Here is a 15,257-nt window from a genome sequence, read left to right on the forward strand (position 1 = left end):
AGGCAATTATGAGGGAGATGGGTTGTGACAACAGCAATGATATGATTTATTTAGCTTTTTCAATAAAGCCTTTGATAAAGGTTTCATACATGAAATTGATGATAATGATGCATCAATTGGATATATCATTATTGGAATTATCAGAACCAATATAGGTGGTCAAGGCCAACATCTCATCAGCAACTTCTGTTTGGCCTAAATCCAGCGTGCTGTGTTATCTTGCAGATATCCTATTATAAAACTTAATAAGTCTTTGGCAGATGCTTAACAAAGCAGTGGGTTGTAGCTTGTAGCAAGAGATTGGTCTTTAATAGTTTTAAAATAGCTAGGATAAGAAATTATTTCTGGTTGGAAATTTGCAAGGATAATGCCTATTTATAAGGGGAGGGGGTTTGTTGTATAAAATGGAGAACTATAGAACACTTAGTCTCACAGAAGTTATTGACAAAGTAATGAAAAAATTAATTATGAATCATACTCAGTACATCCTTGACAGATATCGCTCATGCAGTCACAACAGAGGTCAGCATACAAGATGGTTTCATAAAGGGTCATTTGATCTGGACAAATCTACTAACTTTCTACAAGATATTATGAAGGAGATGGGTTGTGACAACAGTGATGATATGATTTATTTAGCTTTCAGTAAAGCCTTTGATAGTGTTTCATACATGAAAGGTGCTAATAATGATGCATCAATTGGATACAGATGACTGTTTAATAAAATGTTGAAAGTTTGTTTTCAATTGGTTATACTATGAATTAAAGATGCCAAGAAATTATATTCTTGATTTAATCCTTTATCCAAATTCATGACTTGGCTACTTGTATATAGAGGCTAATGACTTCACATCACTTGCCTTAGTATCCCATAATGCAAAGCACATATCCTTGTGGGCATGTATAATGCTATGCATTATGGGAAGGGCAACTACCCAGACCAGTTTTGGCCTTTATTGAGATCTCATCAGTGGGAGCCAGACCCAGAAGTGTGATACCAAGGTTGAAGTAATGCAGAAGTCATATTTCCATATATAAGTAGCCAAAAGGTGTCACACCTTATTTGCTTACAGTTGGATAAAGTTAAACCAAGAATATTATTTCTTGGAATCTTTAAGTTTAGTAAAATAAATAAGTAATAGATGATCTCAAATGTCTTCAGAATGATTTATGATTTTTAAAGACTTAAAAGAGAAGAAAGGGAGGTTGGATTAAAATTCAGTTTAGAGAAATATAAATATTATTATTATTATCTATAACCTTCTGAATGGACGTTATAGGATATCCTCTGATGAAATTTTTGCCATATGGAAGTTGGGGGACAATCATGGAAGTTTTCTCTCTCTCAGAGCACTCACCGAGTGGAACAAGTTTCCTCTTAAAGTTGAGTGTATCCAGTATGCATGAATTTAAGAGAAAGTATGGCAGCTGGTTTGGGTGATGTATAGCCTTCCTTAACAAATCCTTGACTTAAGGAATTAATGTACAGTGCATACAGAGAGACATTTCAGTATGGAATATGTCCATACCTGAACTGATTCAAGTAATTAAGGCAAACTGGCTCACTCCTCCTTCAGAGCAAGGATAAGGCCTTGTTTGGTTTCTGGAAGGGAATTTCAAGTAGCAATACATCTCCCTATTGTGTCCTGAACATGTTATATGGGGGTTGAGATCTGCAAAGCGTGCTAGCCACTCATTTCAATTAATATCCTCGGTCTCCAGAAGTATCTCCACTGCTCACGTAGAATGTGGTGTGGCACTGTCATCCATAAAAATGAATTCTTCGCCTACAGCACCATGGAACAATCAAACATGATGCTGAAGAACTTCATTGCAATATTGTTCACCAGTCATAGTCCATTTTTCCAGCACTTGTAACTCAGTGCGTCCATTAAGCATAATGCCTCTCCAGACCATGGCCGGAGCAGTGCCATATCCATCCCTTTCAAGAAAATTCTCGTGACAGTAAGCAGTACCACTTTCATGACAGATTAAGTGTCTTCTAGAATCAGAGAAAAGACTAATATGACTTTAATCTGTAAAGAGTATATTAGCCCATTGGTATCTGGTCCATTTTTTTATGGATAAAACACTATTGAAAATGTGCTCTACGATGAGCTGTGGACAAAGAGATGCAGACTACAGGACTTCAGCCATATAGGCTTACTTGTCACAGATGTCTTGCCGCAGTTTGTCAAGATATCAGTGCTTCAATGGAACCAACTTGCAAGCTGACCTGCTATGGTGCATCGATTATGTTTTGCTGTTATAAACTAAAATCTGTATTCATGCTCTGTGGTAGAGTGAGAGCAACCTCTTAGCAAACATCTGGAACACATTCCATTGGTTTGAAACGTGGCCTGGAGCCTTGATACAACGCTATATGAGATTCCAAACTCTCTGGCAATATCAGCAATTCTATGGCCTTCTTCAAGCTTTCCAATAATTCCTCTCCTTGAGACATTACAAGATACCTAAGTTTGCAGCTTTATTCCTTCACAAAAAGAGCTTCCTTCACACACATTTGCTTAGCACAGCCTTTTGCCTTTTTTTTGTATTCTGTGCTAGCATGTGATCCCCATTTAATGCGATTTGAAAATTTGAATGTGTATCTACTTTCTACTCGAAATCATCAGTTATACAAATCACCACCAGCTGATTTGTCTGAATTTGTGATTGTAATCTTCAGAAATGGTATTTGTCCTTAATAAATACAGTAATAGATGATAAATAATAAATAACAGATGATAAATAAGTAATAGATTAGGTTTTGGACACCCATGTATAAATACAGATGCCACTTACTTTAATTTATTATTTAGTTTTGTAGAATTTTTGGCTATGGAAGAGATAAACATAAAAATTAATAATTAGAAAGTGCATGATATTATATGCACTATCAACCACAGGAGGATAACTCCATCTGTGGTCGATAAATTTCAAGGAATAAAATAAAGATAAAAATAAAATTTTAAATTTAAATAATTAATTACAATTTTTATGAAACACAAGTAGTATTTAGGATAGCTTCCCAAAACTGAGAACGTTTAAGGCAATTATTTTTGTTGAGGTTAGAATTATGAATGTGTGCTCTGCCGTTTTCTTTATATAATCTTGACATCATCATCATCATCATACGTATCAAGGATTTAGGCCTAGTATGGCCTGTTCCGGCCTTAGAAGTCATCGTTGAATCGTTTAAGAGGACGTCCTGGTTTTCTTTTTCCTAATGGCTTGTACTTTAAGGCTTGTTTTGGTAATCTTTCTGTTTTCATTCTTTGAACGTGTTCCATCCATCATTTATATTTTTTAATTTTTTCAATTACTGGTTCCTGGTTTAATTCTTTCATAATATCTTCGTTTCTTTTGTGATCAAATAGGGTATACTTTGCAGTTTTTCTCATAAACTTCATTTCTGCTGTTGTTAATCTTTGTTTAAGTTTTAAAAGTTTTAATCTTTGTTTGTCTTTTTGTTTTATTGTCCAGATTTCGCTTCCATACATTAAGACCAGTAGGGCTAATGTATTGTATACTTTTAGCCTGGTTTGTTTTTGAACTAGGTTTGGTTTAAATATAGAGTTAATTACTCCTGTTATTTTTAAATATTTTGCAATTTTTATGTTTATATCTTTTTCATTTTCATAAGTGATCATACATCCTAGGTAGTTAAATGAATTCAGCTGTTCTAAGATCTTGTTATCTAATACTATTTTAGTTCTTGCTGGATCTTGTCCTTTAAAGGCCATAGTTTTTGATTTTTCCGTTGATATTATCATACCATAATCTTTGGATATCTCATTTAGATTTAAAATAGCTTTCTGTAAGTTATCTTCAGAATTTGTAATTATTATTTGGTCGTCTGCAAAGAGGAGAGTGTTTAAGTTAACTGTAGGTGAAAGTTTAATTTCTTGATGTAAATTTTTACTCCATTTTATTATTATTTCATTTAAGTAGATATTAAAAAGAGTTGCTGAGAGGGGACATCCCTGTCGGACCCCTTGGTTTATCTCTCTTGTATATGATAGCTCATGATTTAATCTTATTTGTATTTGATTATTTTCATATATACTTGTGACAGCTTTTAGGATATTATTTGGTATTTGTCTTTCTTTTAATATGTTAAAATAATATGTTTCTTTTAACTTTGTCAAATGTTTTTTTCAAAGTCAATAAATGCAATATGTGTTTCTAAATTATATTCTCTTCTTTTCTCTATTATTAATTTTAGGCAGAAGGCTGTGTCTATACATGATCGTCCTTTTCTAAATCCATTTTGTACCTCTAGAATAAAGTTTTCGGAATATTTCATTAGTTTGTAATTAAGATTCTGCTGTATATTTTGTAACATGAATTTAGTATACTGATACCTCTATAGTTTTTAGGGTCATCTCTATTACCTTTCTTAAAGATAGGAATCACAATTGCTTTTTTTCATTCTATTGGGGGGATACCAGTTGAGTAAATTTTATTTAAAAATAATAAGAGTCTTCCTTTGAATCTTGTTCCTGCGTATTTATATAGTTCTGAACCTAGCTTATCTTCTCCAGGTGATTTTCCGATATAATCTTTACAGAAGAAAATAACTTTTGTGTAGAACTTTAGTATTATTTGACTGAATTTTATGCTTAGTGGACAAGGCATAGCTAGCTAAACCAGATTTATCAGACTCTTGAAGTAAAATATATTACTGATGTTCTTCAGAAGAGCTGCAGACTGCCATTAGGTTGATGCAGAATAAGAACAAACAGCAAAGAAAGAAAATTATTATCTTCTACTTCAAGGTGTAAATTTGATTCTTGGGTTTACTGAATTAATTTTTTCAAGAAATTCACAGAGAACAGACAAAGCAGAGTTCCATACAGTAAAAAAAAAAAAAAAAAAAAACATCAACATATCTGTACCAAATGGATGGCTTAGGTGAAAATATAAGGTTGTTCAAAATGTTCCATAAAATAATTAGCTTGAGTAGGGAAAATGGGAGATTTATCTATTTCAAAAGTTACATCACTCTACTTGAAATGGCTTATCATGCAAGATATTTATCTTTGTGTTTAGTATTCATTATTTTATATTTTATAGTTTCATGAATCCAGATCAATGATTGTCAATCAAAGAACAGTCTGAATACAATTCAATGTGAATCTGCCATCCAGATCTTTCATTTATTCCTGGCATAATCAACTCTTTTCGGTATTTACATAAAAATGTTCTCTTAAAATATATTAATAGTGTACCAGGGTGCTTAAGGATCATCAAAGCTATATAACTGAGAGGAGACCTCCACATAGCCTTCAAAGGAATGCAGAGAACCGACCAGGGCTTCTGACCTAATGTCCAATCCTCACCGTCTCGTGGTGCACCCTGTTAGGTATCTACCCAGATAATGAACGGATGAGGATGGGCTGGCAATTTGGGATTTAGCCAACCAAATTGTATTCTTATTGGCTTAAACCACAATTTAAACTGATGGTACAACATAACAGAATTTCATGCCAGTTGGGGTGTCACATGGTTAAACAAGACTTCTGTCATTTTCGTCAGGGAACTATGACAAACAGCAAAAAGTCAGCTACTGGAACAAATCCTGAAACACATCCCAACTCAATATCACCAGAGTTCAAGATCAGTACTATCAACATAAGAAGCCTCAATGGCAAAGAAAAGGGAGCTAGCTGAGGAATTTGATAAGTACCAGATCGACATAATAGGAATGTTATATTCAGGCAATGACAATCAAGGAAAAGAAGGAGTACCCATAGTATTCAACACAAAATATGAGGCTAATCTTCTTGAATGGCAGGCAGTCTCAAGTAGAGTGATATGGACAAATATGAGAATGGGGAACTGGACAATGAGACTTATTTGTGCCTATGGTCCCACAGAAGGTTCTACTAAGGTAGAAGTGAAGGAATTTTTTGAGGCTTTAGAAAAAGCAACTGACACAATGAAAAAGAAAAAGTTGGTCCTTGTTGGGGATCTAAATAGCAGAATAGGAAATGATTGTTAGACATATCCTTGAAGTATGGAGTAATTACTTCGAAAAATTGCTAAATGAAACAACAGCGATGACAACAAAGTGGTAAAAAACACTGACTAGCCCCGCAGTAGGAATACATATCCATTCTTGAAGTAGAAAAAGCTATCAAAAGCCTGAAATGTGGAAAGCAGCAGGAGTAGATGATATTCGACCAGAAATGCTCAAATATGGAGGTATAAGTCTTACAGTGGCTGCACTGCATAGTTCAGAAGGTCTGAACAGAGGGACGAATTCCAGATGAGTGGAGTAGCTCTCAAAGTACCATATATAAATAGGGAAATAAAACTGAATGTGAGAATTACAGAGTGTTCCTGGTAAGATATGCAATTATACTTGAGAAATGGTTGAGAAGGATTGTGGAAGAGAAGCTTGGTGAAGAACAAGCTGGATTCAGGTCAAATAGAGGCTATCAGGATCAGATTTTCACTTTACGACAGATAGCTGAGAAATCATGGGAATATAACAAAGATCTGTATTTAAGTTTTGTAGATCTGGAGAAGGCATATGACAAGGTGCCAAGAGAGAAGCTATTCAAAACGCTACAGTTATATGGTGTTAATGTGGCATTATATCAAGCAATATTTAGTCTTTATTTGAGTTGTAAGTCAGCAGTTAGAATTGAAGGAAGTACAGGAAGATGGTTTAATGTTAAATCTGGTGTCAGACAAGGATGTACGTTATCCCCTCTGTTATTCATTATCTATATGGATCACATTATGAAGGAAATTGAAAGTTTATTTTTCACTTGGTTAGAGTATAATAAATTTAGTTTAATCCTTTATCCAAGTGTGAGCAAACAAAGTTTGCGCCTGAAAGTATCTTCATGACTGGGGTAAGGTGGTACAACACGAGGGCAACTCGTTGCAAAGGTGGAGCAAGCTACCAACACTCCTATCTCAGTATCTCCCATAATGCAAAACACATCTCCTTGCAGATATGTCTAATGTAAGGCCCTTCCCTTAATGCATAACATGTGGATGATGTTATACTTCTAAATAAATCTGCTACAAGTCTGCAAGATTCCAATTGTTGTGATAGATATGATATGAAGGTCAGCATATCATATCTATAAAAAGACAAAGACACTGAAAATAGGCAGAATCATTGAAAATGTCAACTGTGTTATGAATGGAGAACCTGTGGAACAAGTAAAACATTTCAGCTACTTTGGCACGATTTTTAATGAAGATGGTAAATTAAATATGGAAATAGACATCAGAATCAACAAAGCTTTTATGGTAGGAAGTCAACTGAATAAATTTATATGGAATAAGAGAGAAATTAGCCAAAACACTAAATTAGCTGTATACAAGACAGTGTTCAAACCAGTTTTAACTTATGGATCTGAGAACTGGGTTCGAAGTAAAACACTTGACCAAAGACTAGATAGATATGAGTGTCCTCAGAAAGATTAGGGGCATGAACACATGGCATCAATGGCAATATCATATTAAAAATGAGGATATTAGGAAGGAACTTGACATTGTCAGCATCCAGGAATGCATTAGCAGAGCTAATCTCAGGTGGTATGGTTACTTAAGCAGAATGGGAGAGGAAAGATTAGCAAAACAAATGTTCTCTGCCAGGTTGGCAGGAAAAACACCCAGAGGAATACCAAGATATAGGCGGATTGACACAGTAAAAGGTGCCTTAGAAGACAGAAATATAAGACCTGATAATATTGGAGTCTTGACAGGAAACAGACTGGTTTGGAGGAAAATTGTAGATACGAAGTTAGTAATGATGTAAATTTTTCATGTAGTACTATCATATCCTGTACACCCCTTGAGAATATATATATCAGGAATTTGATGATGATTACACTGTACCACTGAAAGTTTTTTATTTTCAGTACTATTCGTAAGATTTGTGATTTAACGGACTTTCGATTTTACGGACAACCCTTTGCTCCTAATAGTCCATTAAATCTAGAGTTTACTGTATTAGTATTTAAACAAAAAATTAAAAATATCATCTAAATGTAGTCAATTTGAATTTAATGTCTTCCTCAGCTAAAAAAAGAGCAGAAGCTCACTTACCATTTAGTAAAAAATGGAAGTGATTCGACACATCAAATCATGTCAAATCACTTGTCATTCTGATGTGTGTAAAGCATTCAAGTTAACATCTACAGTTTCAACTGCAGTAACCAATGAAAATAATGCAAAAGTGTCAAGAACATCATATTCAAGGAGTGAAGTAATGAAAAATATGTACTTAAGACCTGTAACTCAAGCAGTAATCATGAAGAAAACAAAGTACTTGTTTAATGAAATAAATGTAGCAGCTGGTGAAAAAAAGTATCATTTGTACTGAAGGAACCAATCTCATTTAAATACAGTATAATTTTACTTCAGTTTATGAACAATTCACTTTACAAACATTTGGCTGGGAATCTAGTCCCTTCATAAAATGAAACCTTCCTGTATTTTTTTTGTTTTATATATCAATCCTACTTGTGAACAGTTGAATACCTATATATAGCACACTATTACTATGAGCAGACAAAAGTTTATAACAAGAATCCTTGCTCTGGAGAAACACTTTTTATGTGACTTCACTTCCAAATAATTAACAATGTTGAGTTAACAAAGATGATAAAAATTACATGTTACCGAGAATGTGCAATCATTCTAGATGGGATATGATTTTACCTTGAAAAGTCAGGATCTGATAAAACATAAATAAGAAGTTTACTTTCAGTGTTTTCCCAAAAAATATTGAAAGTTTTGAATATTTTAGAATGTTTAAAAAGTTTAAGAGTCTTCCTATGTATGTATAGTGTGTGAGAGAGAGCTGAGGATAACTTTATGTTGGTATTTTAAAAGAAAAAAAGACCTTCACTATATTCTTAGCACAACAAAGTATAATGGTAGGTGGGGAGAGAGTCGAAATGAAAGGATAGGAAAAAAATCACATTAGACAGATTAATATAGTCGCAAAACATTTTTATAATATCTTACCCATTAACTGAAAGAAGTGCTGCCATGTGTTGTGCAATCATTCTTGTTCTTAACTGAGTCAACTCAAAACCACGTTGAATGCATTGAGAGTCACTTATGTCAGCAATGATAAGAACAGATGATGATGCTAAATGCCTGCCATAGTTTTCCTTCAAGCTGTTTATAAGTTTTAAAACATTACCAAATGTAATACCTCGATCAAGTTCAATTTGAAGTCTGCAAGATGATGATACTGTACATTTTGTAACAGGTGTGCTCCAGGGTCTGCTGGCATCAGGAAGTGAAGAACAAACCTAATTTGAAAGAAAATGTTGGGAAAAAAATAATATATATATATATATATGTATATATATATATATATATATATACATACACACACACACATATATACACAGATATTACTGTTATTATTATCCTCATCAGACTCAACATGGAACCAAAGATATCATGGAAAGTCTCTACTGTCCCACAAACACACAATCTTATTGATTAATTTTATTCACTGTTTCTGCAGTGCTCCATTCACTTAACCACTTTTCATGCAAAATCTATTCCTCACTTTCCTGCTCACACCTTCCTTATATAACATCAAGGGATGACCTTGGATGTTATAAAAGGAGGATGTGAGCATGTTTTATCATGTTGTACTGATGTCCCCATCTCTCTCTCTCTCTCTCTCTCTCTCTCTCTGAACTGAATGAAAAATCTCTGCATTAATTCCCCCCCCTTTCTAATTTATCTTTCAATCATATCACTTCTTCTCTATCTTATACATGAAATCTTTAGGAACTTAAGCACTAAATTTCCCCTTCCCTCGCAAGTCCAAAATATGGTCAAAGTATATAGATAATGTCTTAGCCATTTGGCTACATGGCCCATTAGGCTTTTTGTAACTTTTTACAGTTCCTCAACAATATCCACTCCTAAACAACACAATATTAGAACATTCCATAAAGTTTAGACGAAGTCTCCTCCCTCGAGACAAATCAAGGACTGCCAGGCTCCTCTCTCTCTCCTTCCCAGGTGTCTAACAGTATCCCCCCCTGTCAGTGTGATCCATTATTTTGGACAGATAGGATGGACCACCTTAGTAAGAAAAAAAGAACATAAAAAAGTATATTTGATATGGGCAACTTAAAAGTGGACTATCACAGCATTCCTTAGAAGAAAACCATTTCATCAAATGGAAGAAATCCAGGCTATTATACTAATTCTCTTTAAAATCACAAGAACAGTTCCTGGAAGTGGCTCATATTTCACAGCACCCTGTGAACTGCAACAAAACTGATTGTGCAAAATACACAAATTTTGGTGCACTGGCATATCCTCGCATCAGCAATAATTAGAGAAAACCACCACAGTGAGTACTACTGTCCCTTCCTACATGTGATTACCCTTGTTCTCTAGGTCATTTCATTCCTAGTCTTTATTGAGTGTGTGTCTTTAAAGGTGGGTCTGATAATTCTAGTTTGGGTTAACAAAATGTCGGTGTGTAAATATTTAATTTAGTTATTTAATTATTTTTGCTCCGTAAGTGTCGGAGAGAGAGAGTATAATGAAAACCAGAGGAAAAACTAACTCTGACATTACTGGTCCCAAGCCCAGATGAGAAAGGAGGAGGGTTGTACTTGTAACTAACAACCATAATATAGAAAAAACATATTGCTACAGAAACCTCAACCATTGTTGGAAAACGGACACAAAAGCAAGAGGAAGAAGTACTGGGGAAAATGAAGCAAGCTAGTGAAAAGCCCCATTGGGGAAGCTGACAGGTGGAAAACTCCAAGGAAAAACCTCTTTAGCCCAAAACCTTTAAGCAAAATTGGATGCTGGAATATTAGGACTTTGTACAAAAGTGGAAAAGCTAACTTACTAACCAGAGAAATGGAAAGATACAAAATAGAAATACTAGGTCTAAACGAGACAAGATGGAATGATAGCAGAGAAATCCAACTAACAACAAACAAATACATTTTATATTCTGGAAACCAGAATGAAGATGACACACCTAGCAAAGGTGTAGCTTTCATGCTAACGACAGAACAATAGATGCTAGAAGAGCACTAATTGAATGGAAACCAGTTTCTGAAAGAATCATCAAAGTTAGATTTAAAACTAAATACAGAAATGTGACTATAATAAACATATATGGACCAACAAACAATGCAAAAACAGAAGAGGAAAGAAGACATCTATGACATGCTGCAAAAAGAAGTAGATGAAGTCAAAAGTAAAGATATGCTTTTTAATTATAGGTGACATGAATGCAAAAGTAGGAAATAGTAACATGGAATATGAAATATAAGGAAAATTAGGAAATCCTAAAAGATTTGTGCACTTTCAAATATGATCATAGGAGGAACCGTATTTAAACATAAAGACATCCATAAACAGACTTGGATATTACCTGATAAGAAATCCAAAAACCAAATAGACCATATTTTAATAAACAGACCTTGGAGAACCTCTTTGATGGATGTAAGAGTTTGGAGAGGTGCAGATGCCTTTACAGACCACTTATTATTGATTGCAAAAATAAAAATGAAACTAAGAAAAATATTTAAAGGCAAGAACCAAAGAATTAAATACAATATATCCAAACTGAAAAACAAGGATACAAGAGACAAATATAAAGCAACATTAAGGAATAAATATGGAAGCCTTGTAGAACAACATAAGGAAATAGACATTGAAGAGAACTGGGAAAAAATAAAGAATATATTTAATAGTACTGCCGAAGAAGTTCTGCGAAGGCAGAGTAGGAATCACAAACAATGGATCTCTGAAGAAACCATCAAATTATGTGAAGAAAGGAAAACTTTATGGAATACACTTCTGCAAAGTACAGAAGAAAACAAAAGAAATACGATAAATGAAAGATACAGACTTAAAAACGAACAGGTAAAAAAAAGTGCAAGGAAAGATAAAAGAGTCTTCCTGGAGGAAATGTGTAAAGAGGCTGAAGCAGCAGCAAGTAAATTTGACCCAAAGAGGTTGTTTGAGATAACAAAAAAGCTAGCTGGGAAGAGTTTTAAAAGAGAAGGGCCTGTAAAAAATAAACAAGGAAAGTTACTCACAAATGAAGCAGACATAGAAAAAAGATGGGTAGAACATTTCCAAGAAATTTTAAATGGAGAAATAGAAAACCTACAACAAGAAATACCAGAAACACCAGAAGAAGAAATACTTAAAATAAATACAGGAACTAGAAATAACTCATGCAGTAAAGAAAACAAAAAACAATAAAGCAGCTGGGAGTGACAATATACAGGCTGAACTACTTAAAGCAGATATAACACTACTGTTGAAATGCTACACCTGCTATTTAATCAAATATGGGAAAAGGAGGAATGGCCAGAAGACTGGAATACAGGATTCCTGGTTAAACTGCCAAAAAAGGAAGATATAACACTTTGTAAAAATTGGAGAGGTATTTCACTTCTAAATGTTGTAAGTAAAGCATTTACCAGAATTTTACTAGAAAGAATGAAACAAGAAATCGACACCAAACTGAGGAAAGAACAGGCTGGGTTCAGGCCAAACAGATCTTGTACTGATCAGATAATAACATTAAGAATAATTGCTGAACAATCAATAGAGTGGCAGAGTAGCCTATATTTGGGATTCATCGACTTCGAACGTGCATTGATAGCATAGACAGAAAGACTACATGGAAGTTAATGAAGCAATATGGGATTCCTCAGAAAATATAACATATTTTCTGAGGAATAATCATAAATATAACAAAGAAAACTCATGAAAAATACAAAATCCAATTAATAAATAATGGCAAACCATCAGAACCATTTGCAACAAACACAGGAGTAAGACAAGGATGTATACTCCCCCCGACCATCTTTCTGATTGTCATTGAATGGGTGATGAGGAAAACATTTGAAGAAAGAATTGGCATTCAATGGGGATGGCCAAATAAAATCAGTGACCTGGATTTTGCAGACAATATATACCTTTTGGCACAAAAACATCAACACCTCCAAAAGAAAATAGATAATTTAAACCAGAAAGCAAATAAATGTGGATTGAAAATAAGTCATAACAAGACCAAAGTAATGAAGATAAACCCCAAACAAGAATTAGTCTTTGAAATACTAGGGAAAACACTCAAACAGGTAGATTAACTTTATCTACCTGGGGTCAGTGATCAGCACACAAGGAGGAACCAAACAGGACATACAAAATAGAATCCAGAAAGCACAGATTGCATTCAATATGATGAAGAAAATTTGGAGTCCAAAGAAATAAAATTAAAAACCAAAATTTGGCTTTTCAGCACTAATGTTAAACCAGTTTTACTATAAGGAGCTGAGACATGTTTACTAACAAAGGAAAACAAATAAAATACAGGTCTACATAAACAAATGCTTGAGGAAGATAGTAGGAATATACTGGCCAAATAAAATAACAAACATAGAACTTTGGGAGAGAACAGGTCAAATCAGCATCAGAAATGAAATCACTAAAAGAAAATGGAACTGGATGGGTCACACAATCAGGAACCCCGATAAAGATAAAGAACTTCATCCTCATGCACTTCTATCTCTTCATCCAGTATAGCAACACTGTGCACTATGTTAAATACACAGATTGAAAGATCTTGGCAAAGTGAACACATTATTTGAAATATTTCATCGGCTTCTGACTGTCTCCATTCAGTAAAGTTATTCTTCTGAATTCATTCTTTCTTTTCGATAAAATTCTTTTGGGTTGCCTTTAGCCTGTGCAGCTTTTTCTTTTCCTTTTTACTCTACAGAGAGTAAAAGAAAAGAAATTTGTACGGAAACTTAGTTTCTGTACAAATGAGGACAGTACTCATGAGGGTAATTTAACAATGCATTTCTTCATCCCCAGCAACTGAACTGCCAGTACTATAGCAACACTCCACCATATATTTTATCCTGTTAACCTCAACTTCACACCAGATAGCTTCAAAGGATATTATTAACATTATTGCTTTCATGAGTTTCTACTTTAACTGGACTTGGGTCATCTAATATTATTAGTAGTGCTTCCTCCCTCCTCTCCTATCTCTTTGTCATTCCTAAAAATACCATACCCTTTACACTATTCCAGCTACTACAGCTGACTCTGAGAGAGGTTTCATTAATATAATGTAAAATATTTAGATATTTTACTTAATGAACAAAAAATATGTTACTTTACATAGATATCCTAATTAAAAATACAAGGCAAGAAGATTGGTGTGTGAGATTACATAAGTTCTTCTATCAGTGGGTTATAACTGTCTCAATCATGTGCATTATTAATGCTTGCTTATCAGGAGATGAAGGAAGTCCAAATCTATGTGAATCTAAGGTTAACTAATTCAGCCTCAACTGAATTTTGAGACTTTTTTTTTTCTTTTCAGATGTTTAAAACCCACAAAAGATTGTAAACCTATGGTACATTAATATTCTGGGTAAACAAAGGATTGTATTATTTTATTATTTATTTATTTAGTCTGGAAACTAAACAAAATTTTTAAGCAACTTTGGACCTCTATTAAGCAGGGAGATGGTCTCACACTGTGTGATGAAATTCACCTAAAGACAATCATAAACATCCATACCTATGGCGGGATTCAAACCTGCAGCCTGTTGATTGGAGAATGGGTATGCTAACCATTTGGGAACCACGACAGGTAAGATAGTATCTATCAAGGTTGCAAATTGCTTTTGACAGTGACAGGATTTAAATGTAGAACTTCCCAACTAATGGTGTAAGTTGTTTTTCTGACAACTGCATAGTCAACAAACCATTCTGAAAATGCCATAATGCAAAGTAGAATTAAGATCTGAGAAGAATGGTAACCAGGATGTATTAAAAGTCACAGTCATGCTTCTTAAGCAATTTTAACCTTGGCATCCAAGAATGATAGGCAACAGTATCTTCTCAAAAACTTCCATTATTCACCTGTGGAGACAGAATGCAACCACTGTATGTGTTCATGATTAGATAATAGGAGAGAGGGAGAGAGAGAGAGAGAGAGAGAGAGAGAGAGAGAGATTGCAAACATCATATTTCTGATGTGAAAGGCAGTCTCCTTCTCTATCACTTGTCTGAACTGTAAAACCAAAATCCAGGCTTTAATGAACAACTTAATCATCTCTACACTATCACTATCCTTACAGACAGCAAATATGCACTGCAATCCAATTCAGTGGGCCATACAACCTAACAACAATGATCAGCATGAACGTTCTCTGATCAATTGCTGATTGGTAGAAGTGGCTTATTTG

The 15,257-nt window shown here is 34.2% G+C and overlaps 1 protein-coding gene across 1 annotated transcript in view; it reads right to left on the reverse strand.

Annotated features, from left to right (window-relative positions):
- The window catches only part of LOC150106414 (DALR anticodon-binding domain-containing protein 3-like), a 285,462-nt gene that overhangs the window by 93,465 nt on the left and 176,740 nt on the right, over positions 1-15,257 (reverse strand). The window contains exon 8 of the mRNA XM_090392991.1: positions 9,001-9,293. Within this exon, the coding sequence (XP_090249117.1) occupies positions 9,001-9,293 (293 nt within the window). The remainder of the gene's footprint in view (positions 1-9,000; positions 9,294-15,257) is intronic.

Source organism: Typopeltis vanoorti, chromosome 5 (genome assembly GCF_054136105.1).
Source record: "Typopeltis vanoorti isolate ZY-2024b chromosome 5, IOZ_Tvanoo_1.0, whole genome shotgun sequence".
Classification (NCBI taxonomy): domain Eukaryota; kingdom Metazoa; phylum Arthropoda; class Arachnida; order Uropygi; family Thelyphonidae; genus Typopeltis; species Typopeltis vanoorti.